Below are 15,000 nucleotides of genomic sequence, written 5' to 3'. Positions count from 1 at the left end.
CCGGGAGGGCACTTGAGCACGTATCTTGGCTCTTAGAGGGCACTTTAGCACATATCTTGCCTCTTAGAGGGCACTTTAGCTAGTATTTTGGCTCCTAAAAGAACACTTTAGCAGGCGTTTTGGCTCCAAGAAGGGTACTTTGGCACATATTTTAGCTCCTAGAGGGCACTTTAGCAAGCGTTTTGACTCCTAAAAGGTGACTTTATTAAGTGTTTTGGCTCCCGGGAGGGCACTTAAGCACATATTTTAGCTCCTACAGGGCACTTCAGCAAGTGTTTTGACTCTAAAAGGGGAATTTACTTGGTGTTTTGGAACCCGAGAGGGCACTTTAGCACGTATCTTGGTTCTTAGAGGGCACTTTAGCACATATCTTGCTTTAGCAAGTATTTTGGCTCCTAAGAGAGCACTTTAGCAGGCGTTTTGGCTCCCGGGAGGGTACTTTAGCACATATTTTAGCTCCTATAGGGCACTTTGGCAAGCGTTTTGACACCAAAAAAGGTGACATTATTAAGGGTTTTGGCTCCCGGGAGGGCACTTGAGCATGTATCTTGGCTCTTAGAGGGCACTTTAACACTAATCTTGCCTCTTAGAGGGCACTTTAATTAGCATTTTGGCTCCTAAGAGAGCACTTTAGCAGGCGTTTTGGCTCCCGGGAGGGTACTTTAGCACATATTTTAGCTCCTATAGGGCACTTTGGCAAGCGTTTTGACTCCAAAAAAGGTGACTTTATTAAGTGTTTTGGCTCCCGGGAGGGCACTTGAGCACGTATCTTGGCTCTTAGAGGGCACTTTAGCACATATCTTGCCTCTTAGAGGGCACTTTAGCACATATCTTGCCTCTTAGAGGGCACTTTAGGTAGTATTTTGGCTCTTAAGAGGGCACTTTAGCAAGCGTTTTGATTCCTAAAAGGTGACTTTATTAAGTGTTTTGGCTCCCGGGAGGGCACTTAAGCACATATTTTAGCTCCTACAGGGCACTTCAGCAAGTGTTTTGACTCCTAAAAGGGGAATTTACTTAGTGTTTTGTATCCCGAGAGGGCACTTTAGCACGTATCTTGGTTCTTAGAGGGCACTTTAGCACATATCTTGCTTTAGCAAGTATTTTGGCTCCTAAGAGAGCACTTTAGCAGGCGTTTTGGCTCCCGGGAGGGTACTTTAGCACATATTTTAGCTCCTATAGGGCACTTTGGCATGCGTTTTGACTCCAAAAAAGGTGACTTTATTAAGTGTTTTGGCTCCCGGGAGGGCACTAGAGCACGTATCTTGGCTCTTAGAGGGCACTTTAGCACATATCTTGCCTCTTAGAGGGCACTTTAGCTAGTATTTTGGCTCCTAAAAGAACACTTTAGCAGGCGTTTTGGCTCCCAGAAGGGTACTTTGGCACATATTTTAGCTCCTTTAGGGCACTTTGGCAAGCGTTTTGACTCCAAAAAAGGTGACTTTATTAAGTGTTTTGGCTCCCGGGAGGGCACTTGAGCACGTATCTTGGCTCTTAGAGGGCACTTTAGCACATATCTTGCCTCTTAGAGGGCACTTTAGGTAGCATTTTGGCTCCTAAGAGAGCACTTTAGCAGGCGTTTTGGCTCCCGGGAGGGTACTTTAGCACATATTTTAGCTCCTATAGGGCACTTTGGCAAGCGTTTTGACTACAAAAAAGGTGACTTTATTAAATGTTTTGGCTCCCGAGAGGGCACTTTAGCATGTATCTTGGCTCTTAGAGGGCACTTTAGCACATATCTTGCCTCTTAGAGGGCACTTTAGGTAGTATTTTGGCTCTTAAGAGGGCACTTTAGCAAGCGTTTTGACTCCTAAAAGGTGACTTTATTAAGTGTTTTGGCTCCCGGGAGGGCACTTAAGCACATATTTTAGCTCCTACAGGGCACTTCAGCAAGTGTTTTGACTCCTAAAAGGGGAATTTACTTCGTGTTTTGGATCCCGAGAGGGCACTTTAGCACGTATCTTGGTTCTTAGAGGGCACTTTAGCACATATCTTGCTTTAGCAAGTATTTTGGCTCCTAAGAGAGCACTTTAGCAGGCGTTTTGGCTCCCGGGAGGGTACTTTAGCACATATTTTAGCTCCTATAGGGCACTTTGGCAAGCGTTTTGACTCCAAAAAAGGTGACTTTATTAAGTGTTTTGGCTCCCGGGAGGGCACTAGAGCACGTATCTTGGCTCTTAGAGGGCACTTTAGCACATATCTTGCCTCTTAGAGGGCACTTTAGCTAGTCTTTTGGCTCCTAAAAGAACACTTTAGCAGGTGTTTTGGCTCCCAGAAGGGTACTTTGGCACATATTTTAGCTCCTAGAGGGCACTTTAGCAAGCGTTTTGACTCCTAAAAGGTGACTTTATTAAGTGTTTTGGCTCCCGGAAGGGTACTTTGGCACATATTTTAGCTCCTTTAGGGCACTTTGGCAAGCGTTTTGACTCCAAAAAAGGTGACTTTATTAAGTGTTTTGGCTCCCGGGAGGGCACTTGAGCACGTATCTTGGCTCTTAGAGGGCACTTTAGCACATATCTTGCCTCTTAGAGGGCACTTTAGGTAGCATTTTGGCTCCTAAGAGAGCACTTTAGCAGGCGTTTTGGCTCCCGGGAGGGTACTTTAGCACATATTTTAGCTCCTATAGGGCACTTTGGCAAGCGTTTTGACTACAAAAAAGGTGACTTTATTAAATGTTTTGGCTCCCGAGAGGGCACTTTAGCATGTATCTTGGCTCTTAGAGGGCACTTTAGCACATATCTTGCCTCTTAGAGGGCACTTTAGGTAGTATTTTGGCTCTTAAGAGGGCACTTTAGCAAGCGTTTTGACTCCTAAAAGGTGACTTTATTAAGTGTTTTGGCTCCCGGGAGGGCACTTAAGCACATATTTTAGCTCCTACAGGGCACTTCAGCAAGTGTTTTGACTCCTAAAAGGGGAATTTACTTCGTGTTTTGGATCCCGAGAGGGCACTTTAGCACGTATCTTGGTTCTTAGAGGGCACTTTAGCACATATCTTGCTTTAGCAAGTATTTTGGCTCCTAAGAGAGCACTTTAGCAGGCGTTTTGGCTCCCGGGAGGGTACTTTAGCACATATTTTAGCTCCTATAGGGCACTTTGGCAAGCGTTTTGACTCCAAAAAAGGTGACTTTATTAAGTGTTTTGGCTCCCGGGAGGGCACTTTAGCACATATCTTGCCTCTTAGAGGGCACTTTAGCTAGTCTTTTGGCTCCTAAAAGAACACTTTAGCAGGTGTTTTGGCTCCCAGAAGGGTACTTTGGCACATATTTTAGCTCCTAGAGGGCACTTTAGCAAGCGTTTTGACTCCTAAAAGGTGACTTTATTAAGTGTTTTGGCTCCCGGGAGGGCACTTAAGCACATATTTTAGCTCCTACAGGGCACTTCAGCAAGTGTTTTGACTCCTAAAAGGGGAATTTACTTCGTGTTTTGGATCCCGAGAGGGCACTTTAGCACGTATCTTGGTTCTTAGAGGGCACTTTAGCACATATCTTGCTTTAGCAAGTATTTTGGCTCCTAAGAGAGCACTTTAGCAGGCGTTTTGGCTCCCAGGAGGGTACTTTGGCACATATTTTAGCTCTTATAGGGCACTTTGGCAAGCGTTTTGACTCCAAAAAAGGTGACTTTATTAAGTGTTTTGGCTCCCGGGAGGGCACTAGAGCACGTATCTTGGCTCTTAGAGGGCACTTTAGCACATATCTTGCCTCTTAGAGGGCACTTTAGTTAGCATTTTGGCTCCTAAGAGAGCACTTTAGCAGGCGTTTTGGCTCCCGGGAGGGTACTTTAGCACATATTTTAGCTCCTATAGGGCACTTTGGCAAGCGTTTTGACTCCAAAAAAGGTGACTTTATTAAGTGTTTTGGCTCCCGGGAGGGCACTTGAGCACGTATCTTGGCTCTTAGAGGGCACTTTAGTTAGCATTTTGGCTCCTAAGAGAGCACTTTAGCAGGCGTTTTGGCTCCCGGGAGGGTACTTTAGCACATATTTTAGCTCCAATAGGGCACTTTGGCAAGCGTTTTGACTCCAAAAAAGGTGACTTTATTAAGTGTTTTGGCTCCCGGGAGGGCACTTTAGCACATATCTTGCCTCTTAGAGGGCACTTTAGCTAGTCTTTTGGCTCCTAAAAGAACACTTTAGCAGGTGTTTTGGCTCCCAGAAGGGTACTTTGGCACATATTTTAGCTCCTAGAGGGCACTTTAGCAAGCGTTTTGACTCCTAAAAGGTGACTTTATTAAGTGTTTTGGCTCCCGGGAGGGCACTTAAGCACATATTTTAGCTCCTACAGGGCACTTCAGCAAGTGTTTTGACTCCTAAAAGGGGAATTTACTTCGTGTTTTGGATCCCGAGAGGGCACTTTAGCACGTATCTTGGTTCTTAGAGGGCACTTTAGCACATATCTTGCTTTAGCAAGTATTTTGGCTCCTAAGAGAGCACTTTAGCAGGCGTTTTGGCTCCCAGGAGGGTACTTTGGCACATATTTTAGCTCTTATAGGGCACTTTGGCAAGCGTTTTGACTCCAAAAAAGGTGACTTTATTAAGTGTTTTGGCTCCCGGGAGGGCACTAGAGCACGTATCTTGGCTCTTAGAGGGCACTTTAGCACATATCTTGCCTCTTAGAGGGCACTTTAGTTAGCATTTTGGCTCCTAAGAGAGCACTTTAGCAGGCGTTTTGGCTCCCGGGAGGGTACTTTAGCACATATTTTAGCTCCTATAGGGCACTTTGGCAAGCGTTTTGACTCCAAAAAAGGTGACTTTATTAAGTGTTTTGGCTCCCGGGAGGGCACTTGAGCACGTATCTTGGCTCTTAGAGGGCACTTTAGTTAGCATTTTGGCTCCTAAGAGAGCACTTTAGCAGGCGTTTTGGCTCCCGGGAGGGTACTTTAGCACATATTTTAGCTCCAATAGGGCACTTTGGCAAGCGTTTTGACTCCAAAAAAGGTGACTTTATTACCTGTAAGTGTTTTGGCTCCCGGGAGGGCACTTGAGCACGTATCTTGGCTCTTAGAGGGCACTTTAGCACATATCTTGCCTCTTAGAGGGCACTTTAGGTAGCATTTTGGCTCCTAAGAGAGCACTTTAGCAGGCGTTTTGGCTCCCGGGAGGGTACTTTAGCACATATTTTAGCTCCTATAGGGCACTTTGGCAAGCGTTTTGACTCAAAAAAGGTGACTTTATTAAGTGTTTTGGCTCCCGGGAGGGCACTTGAGCACGTATCTTGGCTCTTAGAGGGCACTTTAGCACATATCTTGCCTCTTAGAGGGCACTTTAGGTAGTATTTTGGCTCTTAAGAGGGCACTTTAGCAAGTGTTTTGACTCCTAAAAGGGGAATTTATTAAGTGTTTTGGCTCCCGGGAGGGCACTTAAGCACATATTTTAGCTCCTACAGGGCACTTCAGCAAGTGTTTTGACTCCTAAAAGGGGAATTTACTTAGTGTTTTGGATCCCGAGAGGGCACTTTAGCACGTATCTTGGTTCTTAGAGGGCACTTTAGCACATATCTTGCTTTAGCAAGTATTTTGGCTCCTAAGAGAGCACTTTAGCAGGCATTTTGGCTCCCGGGAGGGTACTTTAGCACATATTTTAGCTCTTATAGGGCACTTTGGCAAGCGTTTTGACTCCAAAAAAGGTGACTTTATTAAGTATTTTGGCTCCCGGGAGGGCACTTGAGCACGTATCTTGGCTCTTAGAGGGCACTTTAGCACATATCTTGCCTCTTAGAGGGCACTTTAGTTAGCATTTTGGCTCCTAAGAGAGCACTTTAGCAGGCGTTTTGGCTCCCGGGAGGGTACTTTAGCACATATTTTAGCTCCTATAGGGCACTTTGGCAAGCGTTTTGACTCCAAAAAAGGTGACTTTATTAAGTGTTTTGGCTCCCGGGAGGGCACTTGAGCACGTATCTTGGCTCTTAGAGGGCACTTTAGCACATATCTTGGCTCTTAGAGGGCACTTTAGTTAGCATTTTGGCTCCTAAGAGAGCACTTTAGCAGGCGTTTTGGCTCCCGGGAGGGTACTTTAGCACATATTTTAGCTCCAATAGGGCACTTTGGCAAGCGTTTTGACTCCAAAAAAGGTGACTTTATTAAGTGTTTTGGCTCCCGGGAGGGCACTTTAGCACATATCTTGCCTCTTAGAGGGCACTTTAGCTAGTCTTTTGGCTCCTAAAAGAACACTTTAGCAGGTGTTTTGGCTCCCAGAAGGGTACTTTGGCACATATTTTAGCTCCTAGAGGGCACTTTAGCAAGCGTTTTGACTCCTAAAAGGTGACTTTATTAAGTGTTTTGGCTCCCGGGAGGGCACTTAAGCACATATTTTAGCTCCTACAGGGCACTTCAGCAAGTGTTTTGACTCCTAAAAGGGGAATTTACTTCGTGTTTTGGATCCCGAGAGGGCACTTTAGCACGTATCTTGGTTCTTAGAGGGCACTTTAGCACATATCTTGCTTTAGCAAGTATTTTGGCTCCTAAGAGAGCACTTTAGCAGGCGTTTTGGCTCCCAGGAGGGTACTTTGGCACATATTTTAGCTCTTATAGGGCACTTTGGCAAGCGTTTTGACTCCAAAAAAGGTGACTTTATTAAGTGTTTTGGCTCCCGGGAGGGCACTAGAGCACGTATCTTGGCTCTTAGAGGGCACTTTAGCACATATCTTGCCTCTTAGAGGGCACTTTAGTTAGCATTTTGGCTCCTAAGAGAGCACTTTAGCAGGCGTTTTGGCTCCCGGGAGGGTACTTTAGCACATATTTTAGCTCCTATAGGGCACTTTGGCAAGCGTTTTGACTCCAAAAAAGGTGACTTTATTAAGTGTTTTGGCTCCCGGGAGGGCACTTGAGCACGTATCTTGGCTCTTAGAGGGCACTTTAGTTAGCATTTTGGCTCCTAAGAGAGCACTTTAGCAGGCGTTTTGGCTCCCGGGAGGGTACTTTAGCACATATTTTAGCTCCAATAGGGCACTTTGGCAAGCGTTTTGACTCCAAAAAAGGTGACTTTATTACCTGTAAGTGTTTTGGCTCCCGGGAGGGCACTTGAGCACGTATCTTGGCTCTTAGAGGGCACTTTAGCACATATCTTGCCTCTTAGAGGGCACTTTAGGTAGCATTTTGGCTCCTAAGAGAGCACTTTAGCAGGCGTTTTGGCTCCCGGGAGGGTACTTTAGCACATATTTTAGCTCCTATAGGGCACTTTGGCAAGCGTTTTGACTCAAAAAAGGTGACTTTATTAAGTGTTTTGGCTCCCGGGAGGGCACTTGAGCACGTATCTTGGCTCTTAGAGGGCACTTTAGCACATATCTTGCCTCTTAGAGGGCACTTTAGGTAGTATTTTGGCTCTTAAGAGGGCACTTTAGCAAGTGTTTTGACTCCTAAAAGGGGAATTTATTAAGTGTTTTGGCTCCCGGGAGGGCACTTAAGCACATATTTTAGCTCCTACAGGGCACTTCAGCAAGTGTTTTGACTCCTAAAAGGGGAATTTACTTAGTGTTTTGGATCCCGAGAGGGCACTTTAGCACGTATCTTGGTTCTTAGAGGGCACTTTAGCACATATCTTGCTTTAGCAAGTATTTTGGCTCCTAAGAGAGCACTTTAGCAGGCATTTTGGCTCCCGGGAGGGTACTTTAGCACATATTTTAGCTCTTATAGGGCACTTTGGCAAGCGTTTTGACTCCAAAAAAGGTGACTTTATTAAGTATTTTGGCTCCCGGGAGGGCACTTGAGCACGTATCTTGGCTCTTAGAGGGCACTTTAGCACATATCTTGCCTCTTAGAGGGCACTTTAGTTAGCATTTTGGCTCCTAAGAGAGCACTTTAGCAGGCGTTTTGGCTCCCGGGAGGGTACTTTAGCACATATTTTAGCTCCTATAGGGCACTTTGGCAAGCGTTTTGACTCCAAAAAAGGTGACTTTATTAAGTGTTTTGGCTCCCGGGAGGGCACTTGAGCACGTATCTTGGCTCTTAGAGGGCACTTTAGCACATATCTTGCCTCTTAGAGGGCACTTTAGGTAGCATTTTGGCTCCTAAGAGAGCACTTTAGCAGGCGTTTTGGCTCCCGGGAGGGTACTTTAGCACATATTTTAGCTCCTATAGGGCACTTTGGCAAGCGTTTTGACTCAAAAAAGGTGACTTTATTAAGTGTTTTGGCTCCCGGGAGGGCACTTGAGCACGTATCTTGGCTCTTAGAGGGCACTTTAGCACATATCTTGCCTCTTAGAGGGCACTTTAGGTAGTATTTTGGCTCTTAAGAGGGCACTTTAGCAAGTGTTTTGACTCCTAAAAGGGGAATTTATTAAGTGTTTTGGCTCCCGGGAGGGCACTTAAGCACATATTTTAGCTCCTACAGGGCACTTCAGCAAGTGTTTTGACTCCTAAAAGGGGAATTTACTTAGTGTTTTGGATCCCGAGAGGGCACTTTAGCACGTATCTTGGTTCTTAGAGGGCACTTTAGCACATATCTTGCTTTAGCAAGTATTTTGGCTCCTAAGAGAGCACTTTAGCAGGCATTTTGGCTCCCGGGAGGGTACTTTAGCACATATTTTAGCTCTTATAGGGCACTTTGGCAAGCGTTTTGACTCCAAAAAAGGTGACTTTATTAAGTATTTTGGCTCCCGGGAGGGCACTTGAGCACGTATCTTGGCTCTTAGAGGGCACTTTAGCACATATCTTGCCTCTTAGAGGGCACTTTAGTTAGCATTTTGGCTCCTAAGAGAGCACTTTAGCAGGCGTTTTGGCTCCCGGGAGGGTACTTTAGCACATATTTTAGCTCCTATAGGGCACTTTGGCAAGCGTTTTGACTCCAAAAAAGGTGACTTTATTAAGTGTTTTGGCTCCCGGGAGGGCACTTGAGCACGTATCTTGGCTCTTAGAGGGCACTTTAGCACATATCTTGCCTCTTAGAGGGCACTTTAGGTAGTATTTTGGCTCTTAAGAGGGCACTTTAGCAAGCGTTTTGACTCCTAAAAGGTGACTTTATTAAGTGTTTTGGCTCCCGGGAGGGCACTTAAGCACATATTTTAGCTCCTACAGGGCACTTCAGCAAGTGTTTTGACTCCTAAAAGGGAAATTTACTTAGTGTTTTGGATCCCGAGAGGGCACTTTAGCACGTATCTTGGTTCTTAGAGGGCACTTTAGCACATATCTTGCTTTAGCAAGTATTTTGGCTCCTAAGAGAGCACTTTAGCAGGCGTTTTGGCTCCCAGGAGGGTACTTTGGCACATACTTTATCTCCTAGAGGGCACTTTTTAACACATTTTTTAGCTCCTAGGGGGCACTTTAGCTAGCATTTTGGCTCCTAGGAAAGCACTTTAGCAGGTGTTTTGGCTCACAGGCGGGCTCTTTAGCACATATTTTGGCTCCCAAGAGGGCACTTTTACATGTATTTTGGCTCCAAAGAGAGCATTTTAGCACACATGTTGGCTCCCAAAAGGGGACTTTGTTTGACTTACTGTGTTTTTTTAAATTATATAACTCATTCTAGTAAGGCAGGGGTGTCAAAACTTTTTTCCATTTAGAGCCGCACACTGAAAAATCAAAACATGCCTTTTTGATATTTTTCATTTTCAAAACCAATACAATATATAGATTTGGTCCCCGAGACCCTAATGTGTCTGCCATAAAAATGTTAAAAAACAACTCATATATATTTTTTTTCTTTCAACGCTTAAATCTCTACAAACAAAGTTTTTTTTGACAAAAGGGAAATTATAAAACAAATGTAAAAAAAAACAAAACATGAACAAATATTAAAAACGTATAATCAACAGATCTAAAGATGAAAATAATATATATTGATATAAGAATTATTTTGATCACTTTTATGATTTTGGATCACAAACACCTTTAGTCAGGTTTTTTTTAAACTGTCATTGTATATGTATGTACATGTCAATAATTCATAACAACATTGATTTTGATTCTTTTTTTTTTTTTTTTAATGCCTCCTTTAAAAAAACAGCAACATTGCAAGTTTTTTCTCGATAGATTTAATCCGTTTACTCTTTTATTCCGCTATTCAATTTTTTTTTTCTTTTTTCTTTGTTCATAATATTTTTAGAATGTGCCGCAAGCCTTTGAAAAATTAGCTGCGGACAATTTCACAGTGAGGCCTCCTTTCCCCCTTCACCATCCTCCTGCACCCTGCAAGCAGCCCTTTTCTCAGAACATACTGATTGTGAGCTGAAGTGGACGCAATTAAAGAGCCATTTTCCTCTCTGTGTGACAGTGTAGTGTTTCAGAGGTTTGTCGGTCTAGACACTGTAAATTGCCATGTATGCCGCCCAATGTGCAGTTTTTGCCTCATCCGTCACTTAGAGTGAGTGAAGAATGGCGTTTCCTTGATGTGAAGTCCGAAAGAGAAAGAAATGATACAGTATTATCTGTTTACAGATGCTACACTGCAGCTATTCCTGGATTATTCAACTAATCCCACTCTTTAATGATCCAGTCACACACAGGATTCTCACAAGAATGAGGCCAAAATTCATCCAGTGATGTTATAGAATTTATTAAACTGTATATTGTAATATGATGTAGGTTAAATTACAGGCAGAAGGATTTAAATTAAGCCTTGACATTTCTCTTAATGGCTCCTTATAGTAACAGCCTGTCAAAAAGAAATATCTCTCCCCTCCTCCGCCTCCCCAGGTACATGCTGGGCCTGTCGGTGGCGCCCGCTGTTCTCCAGTTTGTGGGATTCCTCTTCCTGCCCGAGAGCCCTCGCTGGCTGATCCAGCGCGGGCTGACCCAGAAGGCCCGCCGAGTGCTCAGCCAGATCCGGGGCAACCAGAACATCGACGAGGAGTACGACGGCATCAAGAACAGCATCGAGGAGGAGGAGAAGGACGGCGGAGGAGGTGAGAGCGAGGGCCGGGGTAAACGTTGATAAAACATGTGACGTGTGTGTGTGTGTGTGTGTGTGTGTGTGTGTGTGTGTGTGTGTGTGTGTGTGTGTGTGTGTGTGTGTGTGTGTGTGTGTGTGTGTGTGTGTGTGTGTGTGTGTGTGTGTGTGTGTGTGTGTGTGTGTGTGTGTGTGTGTGTGTGTGTGTGTGTGTGTGTGTGTGTGTTGTTGAAGCGTACGTATGCACACAACACATGTTGACTCCTGTGCCAAAAAACACTTCCTCTTGTCGCGGCAAAGGCAGCGAGGCTTGCAGGCTAATACTCGCTAATTTTCACAATGTTGTCTAAATTGCAAAGAAGTGTGTAGAACAGGGGTGTCAAACGTATGGCACTGGTACGGCCCGCGAACAGGCTTAATCCGGCCCGCGGCCCGCAAGATGGATTCAAGTATAAAATTAGCTGCAATTTTTTTACTGAAAGAAACTGCTGTTCTAAACGTGTCCAATGGATGTCGCACTAGCAATTCAAGTCTAGCCCACGTCACGCATGACAGTGTTTAAAGATGACGTGTTAGCTGACTTTAAGCGCTTTCTGGATTGGCTGCCGCTACTCCAATCAGCGCAGGTGCCAGCAATCAGCTGCTCCTGTTGTGGCTGGCAGCAGATGGCGGCAGACTGATGCAGTATCGATGCACGGTACCTTCTTTAATTGTAAATCATCACCTCTGTGTTGGAACCGAAGACTTCGCTTTACAGAAAAGCTTTTAGTCAATGGACTTCTTAACCTTTTTTAGCCATTTTGTTTTTATCCTCTTCAATTATGTTGCCCCTGTTGTTTTAATTTAATTGTTTTTTTTTAATTCACCTGTGTTTTGTACAGCACTTTGTGATTTTTATCTGTGAAAAGCGCTTTATAAATAAAATGTACTTACTTACTTATCGTAATTTCCGGACTATAAGCCGCTACTTTTCCCCCTCGTTCTGGTCCCTGCGGCTTATACAAGGGTGCGGCTTATTTACGGCCTGTTCTTCTCCGACACCGACGAAGAGGATTTCGGTGGTTTTAGTACGCAGGAGGAAGACGAGATGACACAATGATTAAAGACTGACTTTTCATATACCGGTAGGCTGTTTATTTTGATAACGTACAGGCGAGCACTTTGTATTACTTTGCACCGTTGTATTATTTGTACTCTGCACGAATGCTGTTCGCCATGTCAAAGATGTGAAAGTTTGATTGAATGATTGAAAGATTTATTGTTAATAAATGGGACGCTTTGCGTTCCCAAACAGTCATCTCTGTCCCGACAATCCCCTCCGTGGTAGCAGGAACCCCTATATACTACGCTAATTACACATCAAAACCCTGCGGCTTATAGTCGGGTGCGGCTTATATATGGAGCAATCTGTATTTCCCCCTAAATTTAGCTGGTGCGGCTTATAGTCAGGTGCGGCTTATAGTCCGGAAATTACGGTACTTATTCCGTTAGCTTAGCAGCTAGCTAACTAAGCCATTCTGTGATGTGCGAGCTAACCAGACATGACTATTCACGTTACGTCGAGTTTGAGGATCGCTTTATTGTATTCTTTCAAAAAGAAAACGGTAAAAAAATAAGCATTTCTAACGCAATGTCGGATATAATGCGATCTGTATTTTATAGACCACAATGACCGCGTGATATCAAACTTTGAGTATATCCAATTATCAGGGTGCAGTGTTCGTAATCGTTAGTAACGTCACTACTTTTAATATTAACGAGTAATCTAATTAATTACTTGTAGGTCCGTTACAATGCCGTGAGCGATTGCTTGATGTAACGTGGCACACTACTTTTGATGTGGTTTTATGTCAACAACAAGACAGCGTCATACGTGCAGCACTAAAATGAACTTGATATCAAATATCATCTGGACTGTAAATCTGTACTGTAAAGTTCAAATTTGAATGACAATAAAAATGAGTCTAAATAGGAAGAGGCAACATCCGACTGTGACACAGCAGACAACAACATACGTACACAGTGGGAATATTGAGCAACAAATTGCATATGTTCCTTCTTGACTGCACTTAAATGTAGAATATATGTATAATATATTTATATTATTCACATGTGAATAATGCTGTATAGTATTTATTGTCTATTGTGAGCGAACTGTGGTGCTGAATTTCCCCCAGGGATCAATAAAATACTTTATATTCTATTCAAATTAACGATTGAAGTGACAAACTTGCCATCCAAACAATACCCCGTTTGTTGACAGGAAGACATGACAGCCATCGAAGCACATTCGATCTCTTTATTAACCAGAGGTAACACAATACGGTGGAAAGATTCAAAAGAGCTGGCTAACTGCACTGCTAACTGCTAAAGCAAACAAACACAGCTCCGTTGAAACCCTCGATGACGTCACACGTCACTAGGCAACAGGCCCCGCCTTTTAAAAGCACACACACACACACACAGTGCGCTCTCATTTGCAACGTCTCTCAAATGCATATGTCAGATATTTGAAGTTTTTTTTTCAAAGTAATGCGTGAATTACTTTCCTGAGTAATTAATGACATTTATCAAATTTATCTGTTAGTAATTCAATTACTATTTTGGTAAAGTAACGAGTAACCATAATGAATGACTTTTTAAAAGTAATTTTCAGAACATTGTCAGCGTGTGTGTGATTGTGCTGGCAGTGGTTTAGAGCTATTAACCACTGACATGACACAGAATGAATGGATTCACAGTGAGCAGTAATCAGCCTTTTTGACGTTTCCCTAAGTGTGTCATTGAGGGACATGAACACAGCTATCGGCGCTGTGACCAGTCGCCAAAGAGAGGCGTGGGGGTGGAGGGGGGATCACTTTCATCCAGTATCTAATCAACCTTGACAAGTGAGAACACCGTGTGTCTGGCAGGAGTGCCATCCAAACATCCCCTTAGGGCCCGCGTGGCCTGCAGTGAAGAGGAACCTTCATCACACTCGTGCACACACGGGCTGCACACCCACTGTGTGCTCAGATGTTTCATTTCAGCGTCTCTTCTTGCAATTTGCATCCTCTCGGTTAGCCGTGTTGGAACATTTCAAACAGGAAAAAGTTGGCCAGTTTTCATGTGACTCATTTAACATTTGCATTTTCAAAACGGAACACTATGCATTGTGTCTCCCATTGTTTGGTTTTTGCCTCGTAGTTTAGTGCAGTGCGTAATATCCAGACTGCAGAGCGCACCGGTTTATAAAAGTTTATAACATTTTAGGGGAAAAAACAATTTGTTCATATAATAGCTGCCCCTAGCCCGGGGGTCGGCAACCCACGGCTATAGAGCCGCATGCGGCTCTTTAGCGCCGCCCTAGTGGCTCTCTGGAGATTTTTCAAAAATGTATGAAGAATGAAAAAAGATGAGGGGAAAAAAATCTATTTTTTTGTTTTAGTATGGTTTCTGTAGGAGGACAAACATGACACAAACCTCCCTAATTGTTATAAATGACACTGTTTATATTAAACATGCTTCACTCATTCGAGTATTTGGCGAGCGCCGTTTTGTCCTACTTATTTTGGCGGTCCTTGAACTCACCGTATAGTTTGTTTACATGTATAACTTTCTCCGACTTTCTAGGACGTGTTTTATGCCACTTCTTTTTCTGTCTAATTTTGTCCACCACACTTTTAACGTTGTGCAAGAGTGCACAAAGGTGAGTTTTGTTGATGTTATTGACTTGTGTGGAGTGCTAATCAGACATATTTGGTCACTGCATGACTGCAAGCTAATCAATGCTAACATGCTATTCAGGCTAGCGATATGTACATATTGCATCATTATGCCTCATTTGTAGCTATATTTGAGGTCATTTAGTTTCCTTTAAGTCCTCTTAATTAAATTTATATCTCATGACACATTTAATATGGCTTTTAATTTTTTGCGGCTCCAGACAGATTTGTTTTTGTATTTTTGGTCTAATATAGCTCTTACAACATTTTGGGTTGCCTGCCCTAGCCGCAGATATATACGATGTGAAATTAGTTATTTGCACAGAAATATTTTGCAAATGTTTATCTACATACCTTAATTGTTTCCAAACGGCTGATCAAACAAAACAGAAGTTATCGTCATGGACCCACTAGCTGCGGAAGCTAATCAGCTAAACAGACTCAATGACTCCACGGTGATGTTTTGGTGAGTTTACTGAGTTGT

At 43.5% G+C, this 15,000-nt stretch overlaps 1 protein-coding gene across 1 annotated transcript in view; it reads left to right on the top strand.

Moving 5' to 3' along the window:
- LOC133662617 (proton myo-inositol cotransporter-like) overlaps positions 1 to 10,857 on the top strand; it is a 37,975-nt gene extending 27,118 nt beyond the window's left edge. Inside the window, exon 3 of the mRNA XM_062066731.1 lies at positions 10,620 to 10,857. Within this exon, the coding sequence (XP_061922715.1) occupies positions 10,620 to 10,857 (238 nt within the window). The remainder of the gene's footprint in view (positions 1 to 10,619) is intronic.
- The last annotated feature ends 4,143 nt before the right edge of the window (positions 10,858 to 15,000 follow it).

Source organism: Entelurus aequoreus, linkage group LG12, assembly GCF_033978785.1.
Source record: "Entelurus aequoreus isolate RoL-2023_Sb linkage group LG12, RoL_Eaeq_v1.1, whole genome shotgun sequence".
In the NCBI taxonomy this organism is placed as follows: domain Eukaryota; kingdom Metazoa; phylum Chordata; class Actinopteri; order Syngnathiformes; family Syngnathidae; genus Entelurus; species Entelurus aequoreus.
Note: the sequence above shows the minus strand (reverse complement) of the source record. Positions and strands in the feature narration are given on the sequence as shown.